This window comes from Oncorhynchus masou, chromosome 31, assembly GCF_036934945.1.
Source record: "Oncorhynchus masou masou isolate Uvic2021 chromosome 31, UVic_Omas_1.1, whole genome shotgun sequence".
NCBI lineage: Eukaryota > Metazoa > Chordata > Actinopteri > Salmoniformes > Salmonidae > Oncorhynchus > Oncorhynchus masou.
The window spans coordinates 38,088,396-38,107,567 of record NC_088242.1 but is presented as its reverse complement, the minus strand read 5'-3'; the positions used below and the strand labels follow the sequence as shown (position 1 = coordinate 38,107,567).

The 19,172-nt window shown below is 43.0% G+C and overlaps 1 protein-coding gene across 2 annotated transcripts; it reads right to left on the bottom strand.

Moving 5' to 3' along the window:
* Window positions 1-286: 286 nt before the first annotated feature.
* telo2 (TEL2, telomere maintenance 2, homolog (S. cerevisiae)) lies at window positions 287-18,353 on the bottom strand. 2 transcript variants are annotated; one of them, XM_064950938.1, is made up of 20 exons: window positions 18,087-18,353; window positions 17,478-17,831; window positions 16,196-16,476; window positions 15,969-16,037; window positions 15,720-15,867; window positions 15,508-15,610; window positions 15,340-15,408; window positions 15,123-15,264; window positions 14,824-14,960; window positions 14,358-14,554; window positions 14,061-14,149; window positions 8,971-9,062; window positions 8,765-8,881; window positions 8,060-8,131; window positions 7,791-7,964; window positions 7,562-7,653; window positions 5,938-6,037; window positions 5,677-5,741; window positions 5,447-5,562; window positions 287-1,823 (listed from the first exon to the last, which is right to left on the bottom strand). In XM_064950938.1, exons 2-20 carry the CDS (start codon window positions 17,819-17,821, stop codon window positions 1,705-1,707), a joined length of 2,526 nt encoding a protein of 841 aa, XP_064807010.1. In that variant the 5' UTR covers window positions 17,822-17,831; window positions 18,087-18,353; the 3' UTR covers window positions 287-1,704. The 2 variants fall into 2 exon arrangements, with proteins under 2 accessions (XP_064807010.1, XP_064807011.1); XM_064950939.1 differs by having other exon boundaries at window positions 18,166-18,353.
* Window positions 18,354-19,172: the final 819 nt, after the last annotated feature.

Sequence of the window (19,172 nt, the reverse complement as noted above, 5' to 3'; positions counted from 1 at the left end):
GCTAGCTAGCGACGTTAACTTAGCTAACACAAACAGACCTGGCTGTTCAAAATGGTCCTCTGGTTATTTGTGAGCGTTATGTGGATTACTGGACAAAACTAATTGCAAAAGACAGGCTAGCTAAGTAACTTCGCTATGGTAACTAAATCAGCATTGGCTGCGAGCTAACGTTAGCCAGCTAGCTAGCTTAATCCATTGCCATTGGGGCCTGTTGCAAAAATAGCATGCTAACGTTAGTATTAAACTGTATGCTCCAGTTTACGAAGGAGTCAAGAGTTCAAAAGAATAGAGAAGTTACATGAAAATATTTATTATAGGTGCCGTCCAAAAATGGGTAAATAGTCGTGATAACATAAATAGCAAATTGGCAATTCCAGTTCTGTGGTTTTGCTCTGCTGCCCTGTAGGGAAAAAAGCGTCCCTTCTAGTTACCCCGACAACGTCATCGGAAAGGGTGGGAGGAGTTACGGAAACTACCGATTGTAAATCGGTGTGTTATGGCATGTGGCTCACAACACAACCTTTCATTTTTACAGGGTTGCTTACAGCTCCGTAAATAAAGCTACATTGAATACAGAAATAGCTCTCTACTTCAAGTTAATACATATTCCCAGAACCTGTTAATTTGATTACGTCCATTAGATGCAACATGAACGGTTACTGATTGTATTTTTCTGATAGACAAAGGTACACAATGTCATTCTACTCAGGAGGGCAAGGATTTGTAGGTTTGACATCTCTCCATGGCCCTGAAACAGAAAGGAGCCAGGAACAATTTACTGAGTAGCCTGGTCTCAGATCCGTTGTGTGCATTCCCAGCTCCTTGACACAACAAACATGAGAACAAAAGCAGAGTGGCTCCCAGGCTACTGGTTTCTCTCTCTCTCTTTATATATATTTGTATTTTATTATGGAGGATTCTGCTGTTTCAGGCAGCTGAAATTAATCTCCCAAATAATCACTTGTTGAGGTACACACAAGTCCACATGCGTAGTCTTTCTCCAGGGGAAGGATGCATGTTGTACACGTGTGTAAGGAAACATAATTTACAGGACTTCCTGTGTAAGCAAACACCTATAGTACAGAGGGATGTTCCTGGTCAGGAAAAAGAAAAATACATCCTCCACAAACATTTTAATACATGTACCGGTAATTTATTTGTCTAATGACATCCTCCTTTCCAGTCTTGGTATGTTTCAACTGCTTAATGAATTGAGTTTTGTACACTGAGCTCTATCCATGACAGACTCAATCCAGATGAAAGCTATGGTCCCTTACATGTCATTGATTGAAATCCAGTATCTATGAAGCCCTTTTTACATCAGCCGATGTCACAAAGTGCTACACAGAAACACAGCCTAAAACCCCAAACAATGCAGTGTATGTGTAGCACTGTTCCACACTCCTCCATCACATAAACTTCTTTCCTTTGGCACGCATTTATTCATTTCAGGATATGGTGGGGATGCAGCGCTTGTAGCTCTAGCTTAAAGGACATCCTTCAGTGTCCAGGATCCACCACATCCTCAGGCTTTCTGCAAGCCAGTTCCTGTCGGCAAACAATTTGTACTCATGTCACAATCAGTGTCCTAAAGCAGTCACTACCAATACACCGGCAGTCACAACCAATACACTAGCTGTTTGTTGCCTTTTGTACACCAGAGGGATAGGACTTCAAGGTCCACTGTGTATCATCATGTTGTGATCATGACTGCAGGACCAGTGCAGCAGGGTTCATTTCAGTCTTCAGACTCTTCTCCAGCAGCACCAGGCTCTGCACGGCCAGGTTCCTGCAGTCTGTATCAGGGTCCCCTTCAGCTACGTCTGTCAACAGCACAACAGGTTGGACCATGAGTATCATTATTACGGTAAACAGGTAGAAATTAACCATAAAGAACAATGAGGCTGTTCAAGCAATAAAACAAGCATGTATTTTTTTTTAACTGCAAGACTTTTTAAAAATGCAACTGTTGATTCACATTGAAAACCCAAGCATTCATGATTCTGTAACATTCATGTGTCTTCTGGACTATTGGTAATGTCCTTGGGAGAATTTACATTTCCATTGGAGTGAATGGCGTCACAGACAGTCTGCACAGGACAGGATATCCTGGATTCGCTCCATTTCCCAGCAATGCTCACCCCAGCTGTGTGTGTGTGTGTGTGTGTTCTCAGATTCACACACACTGAGCAGCTGCATGAACATCTGGACTGTGCTCTTTTTAACCACATTCTTCTGGTCATCCCGAAAATACACATAACCCAAGGTCAGCCCTGAATGATGTCATCAACGGCGTGTAAAACCTACAGCGCTAATGTGACAATGGTAGGCTTAGGGTCAGAAATAGTATTTTCACGTCCGGATGAAATGCATGACCAAATTCAACTGCCTGCTACTCATCCCCAGAAGAGAAGATATGCATATTATTAGTAGACTTGGATAGAAAACACTCTGAAGTTTCTAAAACTGTTTGAATCATGTCTGTGAGTCTAACAGAACCTATTTAGCAGGTGAAACCCAGAGGACACACCATTCAGATGTATTTTTTATTTTTAGGTCACTCTTTTCAATGGGGTTTCATTGGGAATCCAGATTTCTAAGGGACCTTCTTGCAGTTCCTATCGCTTCAACTGGATGTCAGTCTTTAGAAATTGGTTGAGGTTATTCCTTTGTGTAATGAAGAAGTACGGCCATCTTGAACGAGGGTCACTTGAAGTGTACTGTTAGATAGAGGCGCGTGACCAGAAATGTAGCTACAGTTTGTTTTCCTTCTGTGTTGAACACAGATCACACAGTCTTCAATTTTATAGATTATTTTCATTAAATACCTAAAGTTGTATTACAAAAGTAGTTTGAAATGTTTTGGCAAAGTTTACAGGTAACTTTTGAGATATTTTGTAGTCACGTTGAGCAAGTTGGAACCAGTGTTTTTCTGGATCAAACGCGCCAAATAAATGGACATTTTGGCTATATATCGACGGAATTAAATCGAACAAAAAGGACCATTTGTGATGATTATGGGACATATTGGAGTGCCAACAAAATAAGCCCGTCAAAGGTAAGGCATGAATTATATTTTTATTTCTGCGTTTTGGGTCGCGCCTGCAGGGTTGAAATATGGTTTCTCTCTTTGTTTACGGAGGTGCTATCCTCAGATAATAGCATCGTTTGCCTTCGCCTAAAAGCCTTTTTGAAATCTGACATGTTGGCTGGATTCACAACAAGTGTAGCTTTAATTTGCTATCTTGCATGTGTGATTTAATGAAAGTTTGATTTTTATAGTAATTTATTTGAATTTGGCGCTCTGCATTTTCCCTGGCTTTAGGCCAGGTGGGATGCTAGCGTCCCACATATCCCAGAGAGGTTTTAACCAACAATGCAGTTACAAAAGAAAGTGGAGTAAAAACTAGAAGAGTAAAAAATGAAAATAACATAATTAAAGAGCAGCAGTAAAATAATAGTAGCTAGGCAATATACATGGGGTACCGGAAGAGAGTCAGCGTGAAGGGGCACAGGTTAGTCAAAGTAATATGAACAAGTAAATTCATCAAAAAAAGAAAAGTCTCCTTTTCAGGACCCTGTCTTTCAAAGATAATTGATAAAAATCCAAATAACTTCACAGATCTTCATTGTAAAGGGGTTAAACAGTTTCCCATGCTTGTTCAATGAACCATAAACAATTAATGAACATGCACCTGTGGAACGGTCGTTAAGACACTAACAGCTCTCCCGGGTGGCGCAGTGGTTAAGGGTGCTGTACTGCAGCGCCAGCTGTGCCATCAGAGACTCTGGGTTCGCGCCCAGGCTCTGTCGTAACCGGCCGCGACCGGGAGGTCCGTGGGGCGACGCACCATTGGCCAAGCGTCGTCCGGGTTAGGGAGGGCTTGGTCGGTAGGGATGTCCTTGTCTCATCGCGCACCAGCAACACCTGTGGCGGGACGGGCGCAGTGCACGCTAACCAAGGTTGCCAGGTACACAGTGTTTCCTCTGGCACATTGGTGCGGCTGGCTTCCGGGTTGGATGTGCGCTGTGTTAAGAAGCAGTGCGGCTGGTTGGGTTGTGTATCGGAGGACGCATGACTTTCAACCTTCTTCTCTCCTGAGCCCGTACGGGACTTGTAGCGATGAGACAAGATAGTAGCTACTACAACAATTCGATACCATGAAATTGGGGAGAAAAAGGGGTAAAAATTCTAAATATTTTATTTTTTTAAAGACACTAAGGTCACGGTTCTGAAAATTTAGGACAGTAAAGAGGCCTTTCCACTGACTCTGAAAAACACCAAAAGAAAGATGCCCAGGGTCCCTGCTCATCTGCGTGAACGTGCCTTAGGCATGCTGCAAGGAGGCATGAGGACTGCAGATGTGGCCAGGGCAATAAATTGCAATGTCTGTACTGTGAGACGCCTAAGACAGCGCTACAGGGAGACAGGACGGACAGCTGATCATCCTCGCAGTGGCAGACCACCTGCACAGGATCGGTACATCCGAACGTCACACCTGCGGGACAGGTACTGGATGGCAACAACAACTGCCTGAGTTACACCAGGAACGCACAATCCCTCCACCAGTGCTCAGACTGTCCGCAATAGGCTGAGAGAGGCTTAACTGAGGGCTTGTAGGCCTGTTGTAAGGCAGGTCCTCACCAGACATCACCGCCTATGGGCACAAACTCACCGTCGCTGGACCAGACAGGACTGGCAAAAAGTGCTCTTCACTGACGAGATGCAGTTTTGTCTCACCAGGGGTGATGGTCGGATTCGCATTTACCGTCGAAGGATTGAGCATTACACAGAGGCCAAAACCTTGTGAAACATAAGATAGTTTTTAATGTCCCATTGGTAAGATATTAGTGATCGTAGTTTGTCTTTTCTTATTCAATGATTGTACGTTGACTAATAGTACTGATGTTAAAGGCAGATTACCCACTCATCCTTAAAAGGCACCCCGACATCTCCGTCTCTTTCTCATGTGAATCACGGGATTTGGGCCTTGTCGGGTGTAAATTCTTTGCATCCGACTCGTTACAGAAAAATTCTTCCAATACGAGATGAGTAATCGATGTCCTGATATCTAGAAGCTCTTTTCGGGCCTGAGACAACGGTAGTAACATTATGTACCAAATAACTTACAAATAATGCAAAAAAAACCACAATAGAACAATTGGTTAGGAGACAGTAAACCGGCAGCCATCTCCTTCAGGGGCCATTATCCAGCGGCCAAGTGAATTTTCAAAGTTGTTTATGTTCTGTGTACTGCAATTCAGCTTTAGCTGCCTAGTACAGACTACATGTAATGATAATAAACTACTACTAATGTCAAACTCTACTCCCTGAATTCACTGGGTGAGACAACTCTGTCAAGTATGTTGAGATAAAATAGTCTGGTCTCTACTCTTGTATATAGTAACATAAGTGATACTTTATTGTTCTGCCCTGTATTCTCACCTGCCAGCCATGCTCTGGTCTCAAACAGCTGATCACCGAGCTCCACCAGCAAACTCTGACTGGGCATGCTCAGAAAGACGGAGCAGACAGCAAATAGGACTCCTCGCCGCACCATCCTATGTTGGAAATACAGAGGTTGGGTAAGCCATAGACCAGTTGGACAAAAGACCTTCCTTCCTATCCACACTCAAACAGTTTCCTATTTATGACGCGTGTATAGATATACTCACTGGTCAACGTGGTAGCGTACGGCCCAGACAAAATCCAACAGAGCTCTGCCCATCTGAGTGGCCACCTGCAAAACACCAGACAACCCATTCAATCACATAGTCAAGTCACAGCAATGGGGATATTTTCTGAGGTGACATTATGCTATGCAGTAGCGAATAATGGACATGTTTTAGACACCTAACTCAGTCAAATACTAGCCTAGTCAAAGCAAGGGAGACATTTTATGAGGTGACACCAGAAGAAATCAAGTTGTAGCCTACCGGAGCATTAACTGCTAGGTGCATGAGGAGTCCCAGAGTGTGGATCAGTCTCCCCAGAACCAGGTGGTCACCGCCCAGCAGGTCAAAGGTCACCTGAGGCCTAGGAGTCAAGGTCAAGGAGAAATGTTAGTATTGGAACAACAATGTTGTTCACTTGCATACAATAACTCAAATACAATTGTGTAGCACAAAACGTGTGACAAACTGTATCACACGCACACTCTCTCACATTGCCTCACACTCATTTGCTAGGGACACATACACATACAGTGGGGCAATAAAGTATTTAGTCAGCCACCAATTGTGCAAGTTATCCCACTTAAAAAGATGAGAGAGGACTGTAATTTTCATCATAGGTACACTTCAACTATGACAAACAAAATGAGAAAAACAAATCCAGAAAATCACATTGTAGGATTTTTTATGAATTTATTTGCAAATTATGGTGGAAAATAAGTATTTGGTCACCTACAAACAAGTAAGATTTCTGGCTCTCACAGACCTGTAAATTCTTCTTTAAGAGGCTCCCCTGTCCTCCACACTGTATTAATGGCACCTGTTTGAACTTGTTATCAGTATAAAAGACACCTGTCCACAACCTCAAACAGTCACACTCCAAACTCCACTATGGCCAAGACCAAAGAGCTGTCAAAGGACATCAGAAACAAAATTGTAGACCTGCACCAGGCTGGGAAGACTGAATCTGCAATAGGTAAGCAGCTGGGTTTGAAGAAATCAACTGTGGGAGCAATTATTAGGATGGAAGACATACAAGACCACTGATAATCTCCCTCGATCTGGGGCTCCACACAAGATCTCACCCCGTGGGGTCAAAATGATCACAAGAAAAGTGAGCAAAAATCCCAGAACCACACAGGGGGACCTAGTGAATGACCTGCAGAGAGCTGGGACCAAAGTAACAAAGCCTACCATCAGTAACACACTACGCCGCCAGGGACTCAAATCCTGCAGTGCCAGACGTGTCCCACTGCTTAAGCCAGTACATGTCCAGGCCCGTCTGAAGTTTCCTAGAGAGCATTTGGATGATCCAGAACAAGATTGGGAGAATGTCATATGGTCAGATGAAACCAAAATGAAACTTTTTGGTAAAACCTCAACTCGTCGTATTTGGCGAACAACGTGGCTGGGTCTTTCAGCATGACAATGATCCCAAACACACCGCCCGCGCAATGAAGGAGTGGCTTCGTAAGAAGCATTTCAAGGTCCTGGAGTGGCCTAACCAGTCTCCAGATCTCAACCCCATAGAAAATCTTTGGAGGGAGTTGAAAGTCCGTGTTGCCCAGAAACAGCCCCATACATCACTGCTCTAGAGGAGATCTGAATGGAGGAATGGGCCAAAATACCAGCAACAGTGTGTGAAAACCTTGTGAGGACTTACAGAAAACATTTGACAATTGTCAACTTTTGTTATTGACCAAATACTTATTTTCCACCATAATTTTCAAATAAATTCATAAAAAATCCTACATTCTCATTTTTTCTGTCATAGTTGTAGTGCACCTATGATGAAAATTACAGGCCTCCCATCTTTTTAAGTGGGAGAACTTGCACAATTGGTGGCTGACTAAACTTTTTTGCCCCACTGTACATTCCAACACATTACCTGTCATAGTTTCTGAGCAGAGGGAAGAAGAAGTGGCCAGCAACAGGGGCATAACGGTTTGGGGTGGGCTTGGCTGGGGGGTGAGTGACGCCCTGAAATGAGGGCAGAACAAAAACCCATCTTAACATTGATCAGGAATCAGATTTAGCTACAGTATGGTTAGAGTCTTAATTCCAGTATTATTTAAAAGGCAAAGAAATAACTTTATTGAAACTGTTGTGCAGCCTACCTTACTGAGACGTTTGGTCTTACTCTGAATCCGCCTCTCCACCACTTGTCGCCAGTGTATGGGGTCATCGCCGGGGTAAAGGGGTGTATTCATGGTAACCCGCTGAATGGCCTTGGATGGACCTCCTTTGTCAGTGATTGGTTGAGAGAGCTCCTGCGCAGACATAATGAGGACCTGACACAGGGGAGAAAAATAAATGGTTATGAAGCCTTTGTAAAAGGCATTCTACATTCACAGAAGATACTAGGGAGGAACCGTGTTCTCTTCACCTCTAAAATATCCAGCCGTTGTCGTATACTGTAATTCATGGAGTAGAACTCTGTGGTCAGATACTCAGTCACCTGTGAATGAAACGGATGAGATTTAAAAAGGACATGGTGTATTTAGCAGTGAATATTGATCATACACACCGACTGTACAAAACATTAGGAACACGTTCCTGATATTGAGCTGCACCGCCTTTTGCCTCAGAACAGCCTCAACTCATAGGTGCATGGACTCTACAAGGTATCGGAAACGTTCCACAGGGATGCTGGACTCCATTGCTTCCCACAGTTGGCTGGATGTCATTTGGGTGGTGGACCATTCTTGATACAAACGGGAAACTGTTGAGTGTGAAAAACCCTGCAGCGTTGCAGTTCTTGACACACGCCTGGCACCTACTACCATACCCCATTCAAAGCCACATAAATAGTTTGTCTTACCCATTCACCCTCTGAATGACACACACAATCCATGTCTCAATTTTCTCAAGGCTTAAAAATCCTTCTTTAACCTGTCTCCTCCCCTTCATCTACACAGATTGAAGTGGATTTAACAAGTGACATCAATAAGGGATTATAGCTTTGCCTGGATTCATCTGGTCAGTCTGTCATTGAAATAGCAGGTGTTCCTAATGTTTTGTACACTCAGTGTATGAAACTAAACGATAATATAAAAAGGTAGATGGTTAAGATTAAGGTGAAATATCTTACTGGGACAGAGTCGGTGACAGTGAGGGCCACCATAGCAGCCTGCCTGAGACTCAAGAAACCCACAGTGTTGTACCTGTCCTCCATGTGCAGCAGCACCTTGCTCAGTTCAACACTGACCTGAGGAGCGACAAACATTAAGGGAACGACTATAACAAGGGAACTATATGCTTACACATTATTGTAGTAAACAGTGTGTGACCTCTCACCTCTCGAGCTGTAGAAGTGTTCTTCCTCACCAAGCCCTCAATGGCTCTCAGACTGAGATCCACCCTCACTGGGTCCTCAGATGAGAGGAAGGCTGGGGAGAGATGGATGGAAGGATGAACGAACCAATCATTTAACAAGTTAGTAAAATAAAGAGAGCAATGGTAAGCTTAATGGGAAAGGGGGACACCTAGTCAGTTGCACAACTGAATGCATTCAAAAGACACTTGCACATATGAGCAATCTTTTTTTACAGGTACATGGTAACAGTTGAATAAAATGAGAAACATGAAGAAACCCGCACACTGCTCTTTAAAAAGCTTTCATTCATATTCACATTTACAACATACATAGGCATTTCATCATTAAGACATTCAGGAAATAATGTCTGGAGGGTGAAACTCCCAAAACATTCTATTTTACTATTTATATCTTACCTTCCTCTACGCCACAAAATCTTTTTTTTTAAGTTAGAAATTTCATGTTTCAGGTCATTAAAATGTTCTGGACTGGATAATCCCTGTCGTTTCTCCTGATTTATCGTTTATGTTCACAAATTCTGTTTGAGAGGACGGGTTTTACATACATAACACAGCCCACATGGACATTTAATCATGTAGATAACATGGGTGGTGGAGCATGTAAAAATGTAATTTATTTGGAACCGTTTTCCTGTCAGTCGGTGGCAGAAATATTCACACTTCATCATATTGTTGCACTGTGCGCAACCTCTGCATTTATGGCTACCATTCGGGAAGAGGCCGTAAAAGAGCCTGGCTGATTTTCTTTTGTGGCTGGCAGCCAGTGAATTCTATGAGTTACATCTGAATGAGTCAACAGGCGTGGCGGACCTGGCACAGCTCCTGGTATATGTCCGTTACATTTATGGGGAAGTCAAGACCAATGTATCGCGTAAATTGCAACCTCTCCTATATACAATAAGTGGTGGATTCTTAAATTTCGCTGGCAAAGCTAGGTCCGATGATAAAACATGCCAGAGTTTCTCGACTGCATCTCCCACTTTTCGCAAGTGCAAAGTATATGTGGTGGTGAACACGAGAGTGTTCTTTAGCTCTAGTGGGTATTTTTGTAGCAGTTCATCTCGTGTTTTCACACTGTGTGTAGCCTCTTTTTAGAAACATATTGCGCATCTCCGCTGCTTTTTCTAGATAGTCCTCTGTGGAGTGGCATATACCGCGCAGTCTGAAAAACTGGCTTCTTGGAAGTTTGAATGCATTCAAACAACACGTGTCTTCCCAATTTTACCCAAATCATCTGAATCAGAGAGGTGCGGAGGGCTGCCTTAATCGATGTCCAGGTGCATTTGTTGTTGGGCATTAACTACATTGCTCAATGGCAGAACAGCAGATATTTCCACCCCTGCCAGCTCAAGGATTCGAACCAGCAACCTTTCGGTTACTGGCACAACGCTCTTAATCGCTAGGCTACCTACCCCCATCTCTGCTTACTTGTCAAGCATAACTTTTTGTTGAAGGCATGACACTGTGTAGTCACCATCGTCGTACAGTATATCGAGTTTCCTTGTAGGCCTATTTGGCGGGGAAACTGAAGCAAGCTGTAGCCCATTGCCTGTTTCTATTTGAGTCTGTCAAAAAATGTGAAATTGTGTCTATTCTAGTAAAAGGCCGACATTTGATGGTTTCAAATAAGAAAATACTATTTGTCACATGACAAAAAAATAGGAAACTGTGATTTTAGAGACACAAAGTAACAACAGCCTCTATGATGAAAGGGATCGGAGTCAATCTGTTACTGGGGCTCTTACCATCATCATGATTTACATCAATCAAAGTCACCAAATCACTGTTTATAAGCCCACCAGGCTTCTCATTTGTTGTCATTAAAATTAAAATGTCCTGAATAACAGAAAAAAAATACCTTGGGTGTTCCGTGCAATAGCCTAGGAAAGGTGTTCCCAATCTGGAGTAGCAATGCCGATGAGGGTACGCCAAATAAAAATGTGATTCACATAAAAAAGAAATCTATATATACAACAAAAAAATCTCATACATTTGGGTGAGTTTTTCCCCCCTCGCCTGAGTAACCACAGAGACACATACCAGCTATACCAGCATTACTACACCTTCACCTGTCAACGACACGTTGTTCTGCTTCCACGAGCACATCCAATGCTAGCATCAGTAATTCTACATGTTGTTAGCCCAGCTAACATGGACACTGACAGTTGTGAATCTGATGCAGCCGAAGAGCTCCTACCCCTTACCCGGGAAAGCGCCGAACAGACATCAGAGGCACAAATATATTTTTATTTAACACCGCGAGTCAGTTTAGAACAAATTCTTATTTACAATGTTCAGGGGCAGAATGACAGATTTTTTACCTTGTCAGCTTGGGGATTCAATCCCCTAACCTCGATTACAGAAACAGATACAATTAATAAGAAGAAGGGGCTAGATGAGATTTATATGCTGAGCTACCGAGTGGCAAGGTCAAGCAAGCCCCATACTATTTTGGAGGACTTAATTCTTCCTGCTGCCACGGATATGGCTGAATGAGTCAGACGTGGCGGACCTGGCATAGCTCCTGGTATATATAAATATATATGGGAGGTCAATTAGGAAGACATCCTCTTCTGCAAACCACTGGAAACTAGGACAACAGGAGAGGATATTTTTAAAGTACTGGACAGCTTTGTGACATCAAATAGACTTTGGTGGTCAACATGTGTTGGTATCTGTACTGATGGCGCAAAAGCCATGACAGGGAGACATAGTGGAGTGGTAATGCACTTGCAAGCAGTTTCTCCCGACGTCACTTGGGTACACTGCAGCATCCACTGAGAGGCTCTTGCTGCCAAGGGAATAGCTGACAGCTTGAAAGATGTTTTGGACACAACAGTGAACATGGTTAAGTTTGTTAAAGCAAGGCCCCTGAACTCTTGTGTATTTTATGCACTATACAATGATATGGGCAGCGACCACGTAACACCTTTACAACATACAGAAGTGCACTGGTTATCAAGGGGCAAAGTATTGAAACTTTTTTTTAAATTGAGAGACTAGCTTAAAGTTCTTTACTGACCAACATTTTCACTTTGTCTGATGACGAGTTTCACACCATCTGGGTGATGTTTTTTCTCGCCTGAATGATCTGAATCTAGGATTACAGGGACTCTACACAACTATAATGTGCGGGACAAAATTGAGGCTATGATTAAGAAGTTGGAGCTCTTCTCTGTCTGCATTAACAAGGACAACACACAGGTCTTTACGTCATTGTATTATTTTTTGTGTGCAAATGAACTCAAGCTTACGGACAATGTCAAATGTCATATAGCGAAGCACCTGAGTGAGTTGGGTGCGCAATTATGCAAATACTTTCCTGAAACGGATGACACAAACAACTGGATTCGTTCTCTCTTTCATTCCCTGCCTCCAGTCCACTTACCGATATCTGAACAAGACAGCCTCATCGAAATTGCAACAAGCAGTTCTGTGAAAATGTAATTTAAATCAGAAGCCTGCCAGATCCCTGGATTGGGCTGTGCTCAGAGTATCCTGCCTTGGCAAATCGCATTGTTAAGACACATATAACCTTTGCAATCACGTACCTATGTGAGAGTGGCTTTTCAGCCCTCACTAGCATGAAAACTAAATAAAGGGACAGACTGTGTGTGGAAAATGAAAGAAGACAGACTCTCCAAAACAACCCAACATTGCAGAGTTATGTGCATCCTTTCAAGCACACCAATAACCTGTGGTGAATTTTCGATGAACAAATAAAATTTTATATGTAAGATGGCTAAATAAAAGAGCAAAATTATTGATTATTATTTGTGCCCTGGTCATATAAGAGCTATTTGTCACTTCCCACGAGCCAGGTTGTGACAAAAACTCACTCATTCTTATGTTTAATAAATGTATTGAATAGTGTGTGTGACAGGCTTACAATGATGGCAAAAAAACAACATTTCAGAGTGCGCTGACCATGGTGCTTGAGGGGGTACGCAGCTGGAGGTTATATGTTAAGGGGTATAGGACTATTAAAAAAAAAAAAGTTTGGGAACCACTGGCCTAGGCTATCCTACACAATTGCGCACAGCAGCCTAGACTCCGTGTCCAATTTGACACACAGAAACATGAAAACATTAACACGTTACATTAATGCCTTCTCTGTTAAATCTTGTAGACACGTCTGTAAATCCAGCAGAAAATAGCAGATAATCAACATAAATTAAGGGGTATTGGATTGGATCCAACTGACTTCACTGGCGCAATGAACAAGACATCAAAATATTCTGGACATTCTTACAAACACTTTTTCCGCACAGGCTGTTTTTTCATGGCATGCTATAGGCTGTTTGTCACTTGACTGTCATTCTGAAAAATATTTCCTGGATCAGCTGATGATAGTCGACAATATCAATAGGCCTAACTAAACAATTGGATACCAAATGTGCACCCAACAAGTAGGTCTATTAGCCGACACATAGCCTATTGAAGAATCGCGCAAGTTAGGCGATGGCCTATAATGGGTCTCCTATTCAGATGATAACATTCACCCCTAGCCTACTGGTTAATCAGCTCACAGTCATCTGGACACTCTCCGACGTGCAGTAGAGTAATATTTCTTTACCTTACACAGGCTACTGGTACCGATCACTGCAGCCTAATACTTATTACAAGGTTGAAATAAAAATGTATTTATATATGCACATTTTTATTAATTAATTAATGCATTTGTAGACTTATTGATGATATTTTTCAAGTTATTCCCCCAAACTTGTTTTATTTATTTAGTCTAAAATGAAGGCAACGAATGCAGGGCATTTTTCTTAATCTTATATTATATTCTGCCCATATAAACAAACAATTTTAGAGCATAAATGAACCTAATATATATATATATATGATAGGTTTAAATGAGTTAACCCACAGAAGACATATGAAAGCCTTCACAAGTTTCTCCACGGAGCCCGCAACGCGTTCCCCAGCCAGTTGCGCACACGTGGGCGAGGACGAAAGACAAAGGAGTTCGCTTTTGCTGTAAAATACAACACGTTGCTTCGTCCATCTCCCACCCATGGAGAGACCTATATACTGTATCTTACCCTCCAGACAGTCTCGGAGGTAGCGAGGTGGGGCAGCTTGGCTCATCTCCTGGTCAGCTGACATGTCATAGGGGGTGAGCTCATCATCACTGGTTAAAACACACACAGGACAGGGTCATAGAGCCTAATCGATACAACACTACAAAATCATGCCTTCTTAACTGTCCATGGGAAGATTGTAGTGATTTTAATTCAATATAAAACTTCAGTCTCAGACAGAATTATGTTAATACATGTAGTGTATAACAAGAGGTATTAGAGTGTTATGGGTTTGATTATGATAATACTATCTCTTACCTATCCAGCTCTGAGTCTGGGTCAGCTCCTGATTTCTGAGCCACGGAAGCAGCCTGGGATGGTACTGCCTGAGAGGGTATAGTCTTCCCTTTGACGTCTTGAGGAAGATCCAATCTGTCATCAAGCGGCTCTGTTTCTTCTTCAGACAGTGGAGTCATCAGTGAGAGCAGCTCCTTGGTCTCCTCATCATGCTCATACTGAGCGGGAGAAACACAACAAATTAACACACACCCTTTCCGGAGTCCTACACAGGACTCATAACTAGACAGACATAGCCTGACATCTCCTTTCTTTAAAGTGCACTGATCTGAACAGTAAATAGGAGAAAGCATTATGGTATTTGTTTTCACCCGTTCAGTTCTTTCAGATCAGTATGAGCAGAGAAAAGAAAAATAGGGACAGTGAGCCACTTCAGACTATATAGATGCACCCAAAGCCTTGGGAAAGGTGCCATACAATACTGTACTTCGAATTTGAGTTTAGCTCCATTGACATCCATGCGGGAGCTGAGACACTCCCCCACCACCATGCCCATGCGCCTCACACGGACTACACTGCTGTCCAGGTGGCTCTGCATCCCTCCCAACATGCACTGCAGCAGCTCTGACAGGGAGGAAGGACAACAGGGTCATGTTTGATTGGGCAGGAAAATGTTTTCTATTAAATGCCCAAATTAACATAACCCAGAGACGGACAGGACAGAAAGTAGTGTGAACACCTCTGACCGTGTTACATAATACTGTGGCGTAGTTTTCGGAGTGTTACCTGAGCGTAGCTCCTGTAGCTCTGCATCACTCAGTAGTCCCACACACAGCAGCAGAGCCCGGCTCACATAGAGCTGCTGCTCCAGAGGGGTGTGTCTGACTGCACTGGGGTTAGCCCAGGCCTGGCACAGCGACCGCAGCACCTGGACACAGTCAATAACATGATCATAAATACCCATATATCATCACAACACAAGTCTTATACGTTGTACACTCACCTGTATAAGTAGTGGCCTTCTCTCCCTGTCCTGAGCCAGGTAGCCTAGAAGAATGCTCAACACACGAGTCTGGGAGAAAGTAAGTTAAACACTTCAGCTATAACAGAAGCTTTTTCAATTTCCAAAAATGATAGATTGACTAGACTCACCATGAGTTCACCGTCTCACCTCATATTTGTATTGAAGCAGGAGCAGTTTATGGGTGATGACAAACTGGGCCTTTTTGTTCTTCAACACCAGGTTCCCCATGATCCTGGACAGAGCATCAGGTCTAGGGGAAAAATAACACTTACATTACGAGAGAAAGGGGTAAATGCGGTGCAGTAAAAAGTATGTTTTTGACACCTTTTGATAACTTCTAGCTATCTCCCATCCCTCACCTGTTGACAGCCTGCACCATCCCAGTGAGCACGCTCTCCAACCAGCGCTCTGGGACATTCTCCAGCAGCTTCCAGCACACCCTTTGCCACACCATGTCTGAAAGCGTGCAGGAGGAGAGGTGAGGGGCCAGCACCCCAAATACTAACCCTGCAGAGAGAAACACACAATTATGTAACATTTCTGATGATACAATGGGAATGTGTTACAGTTGACAATCATCAATGCAGGAGGAACACAGCCTTGCTTACCACTGTGTCCCTGAACACAGGCCTTCCCCAGTGCCTGGGCCACAAAAGTCAGAGAGCAGTCTTTTCTATCTGGGAACAACAGTGTATTGACAGTGAGTTACACACATAATAAAATACATTTCCAATAAGACAGTTAAAGTTAAAACAGCCATAAATAGGCCCATAATCAGAAAGTACTATCTTCTGCATTATGTAAAGTAGACAAACTGATGGATGGGCCCACAAACCTCTCAGAGCCTGACAGGTTCTCTCTAGCACAGTGAGCATTTCTCTGGCCAATAGGGGGTAGTACTGCTGGGGGAGGAAGAGGGTCTTGTTGTGGTGGTGCAGCTGGTTGGCAGTCAGGTCAGGCAGAGCCACCAGGCGGTTCAGCAGGGTCTCTCTGAGCTGGGGAGAGTCGGAGGGACCCGTCCCCTGACAGCGGGTCCACAGTAGGACTGTCAGACGACCACTCTGAAGGAACCGCTCTAGGATGCTGACTAAACGGTCCAGACCTGCACTGGGGCTTCTGTAGATAGACATTCATGCACACCAAAACACAGACACAAACAAGGAGAATCAGTCAGAGAAATGTACAAGATGAGTATATCATTACCACACAGGTCACCGGCAGCAAAGACACAGTTATTCACAGTATCAAGTAGCCCATTATATTGACTAGCAATGCATTGTAATGCATCAATGTCAATTTCCCTTCCTGTCTCGCTATCGCATAGAATGTGTAAACAGCCCAGATGCTCTGTTTAGACATTAACAGTCCTCACTTATGGTTTTGGAAACCTTTGGAAATGTAATATCATCGATTAACCTTTCAAAAGTTTGGGGTCACTTAGAAATTGAATTGTTTTTGAAAGAAAAATCACATTTTTTGTCCATTAAAATTGATTAGAAATACAGTGTAGACATTGTTAATTTACATTTACATTTAAGTCATTTAGCAGACGCTCTTATCCAGAGCGACTTACAAAAGACTGTTGTAGCTGGAAACGGTTGATTATTTATGAAATATCTACATAGGCATACAGAGGCCCATTATCAGCAACCATCACACCTGTGTTCCAATGGCACATTGTGTTAGCTAATCCAAGTTGATCATGGACATAGTTTTAACAAATCCCACACCGCCATATTTCCATGTAACAGCAACTTTCCAGCTTGTTTACGGAACAGAGGCAACCGCCTGTTGTTATTAGTTATCCAGTATCTCTGAACGCCTTTGTGTAACAGAAGAAGACAGAAAAGGGTAACTGAAAAATACTGTCAGCTGCAACCTGTTTAGAAGGTGTACAGTGCGTATATATTTTATATTTGTAAAATTACTTCCCGATGATATTAAAGTTAACCTCCAAAGGATTCCAAAACCGACTTGCACTATTACCGTTTAGACATATATTGTTGGGATTGTTGTATACATTGACCGCGCTGTGGTCCATGGTTCAAATGAGTATGGCCCTTTGGATTCTAGAAGACTAAGTATCCACTATTAACATCTTCAAACATTTTTCTCACCTCATTGAGCTGATACCATCCATCAGCACTAACAGAGTCTGGTCTGGAGGACCTCGGAGGAACAAACCATCCCACAATTCTGTGCACTGGGCAACGGTAAGAAGCTGGAGCCAATCAGCATTGATGTTACTGATGAGAAACTGTAGGGTCCGGGTGTAGTGGGCTCGACTGAACTCTGCTCGCTGAGCTGACGTAATTGTACTCTGAGGCCCATCGTCCAGGTAACTGGTTAGTGTGTGTAGAGTTTTGGTCACCTCTTCCTTCTCTTTGGAGGTAGTGAGAGTTCGGACGCATTGGCCCACTGAGAGTCGAACTTCAACATCTGGGGTTAGGGACTGCATCATTCTCCAGCACCTGTTGGAGACAAGATTAGTTTATATAGTTCGTGTTCTACCAATACTTTCAAATCACTGCTAGCTAGCTTCCTACCTAGGTAACGTTACATAAGAAATGCATAAATCTGTTAACAGCATCATGAGATTTTATTTAGCTGGCTAACTACTGACAGCCTGATCCCTTAATTGCTATTATTGGACCAATTAACAACAGACGTCAATAGAAGAGGTCCTATGTTGGGATACTGATTATTAAAGACTATTAGGCACTCACCTGAATGTTTAGCTAACTAGCCAGTAGCCACCATTAGCCAGAATAACAGGTTGTATTCCCACATCTCTGGTCTACTCACCGGGTGATAAACGACACATTTGAAACGGTTTCACGCTGTGAATTAAATTAATTGGACAAATACTGCAGCCCAAAACAAACTAAGGTTCAAACTGCTTTAAAAACAACCTATATTCTTCTAGCTAGTCTTAGCTACTTTTTCACGATACCAAATAAAAAACGCCTGCTGCGCAAAATGAGTGCGCTAACAAAAAATGTCCGTACTGAATAAAAGTACGCAATATGTATCAAGAAAAGTTCCGTGTGAGGACTTCTGATTTACATTCAACAGGCCAACATGTTTGTAACAAGTCAGACTTTTTAATGAGACTTTTCTTTTATTCTGAGTGAACCTGCATTGAAAACATTGCATAAACATACCAGTGTAAGTAAAAGCAATATTCCTCATCCAGAGGTAGGCGGCTACTTTCCACAATATAACAATTTAATGATAACGTTGTACTGGTCACATAAAACTCAATATTGTACTAAATATGTTTTATTGTACAAGCCTCTCCTAGCCCTATCAGACGAAGTGGTCAAACTGGCCAAGAGGAATATGACTGCTGTACAGCTGTGCTAGGAATGATCCTTCACTCCAGTATCTCTCCTCCTCAGAACTGTTGAATGATGCCAGAATATCCTCCATCTCCTCCTTCCAAAGCACATCCATCCTCGGGTTAATTTCCATGAACCGTTGGGCTGTTAACCGCACACTGCCCAAGCCTATTCCAACCACAGGGACCACTGGTATACCTGACACCATCATGGCTACCATCAGAGGACACACCGGCCCTATCTGTTCCAACACCCGCTTGTCATAGGTGGGGGTTTGTGGTACCTTTATCGGTGGTGGCAACCATGGAGCCCCCTTATACTGCATGGTATGGTAGTGATCTCCATGGGAGAGGGGATAATGGTAGTAGTTTCCATACTGTTGCTCAGTATGAGAGGATGGTGTGTAGCCAGTATAGCTAGGAGTTTGCTGTTCCCAGGGGGCAGAGGCTTGTTGTGGGCTCTGGTAGTACA

Bases quoted from the DNA above. Each gene is read 5' to 3' on its own strand.
- telo2 (XM_064950938.1), bottom strand. From the start codon at position 17,821: ATGATGCAGTCCCTAACCCCAGATGTTGAAGTTCGACTCTCAGTGGGC. The intron at 16,038-16,195 runs GTTTGTGGGCCC...TGTTGTTCCCAG, and splicing joins AACCTGTCAGGCTCTGAGAG to ATAGAAAAGACTGCTCTCTG. The intron at 15,409-15,507 runs GTGAGACGGTGA...ACTTTCTCCCAG, and splicing joins TGCTTCAATACAAATATGAG to ACTCGTGTGTTGAGCATTCT.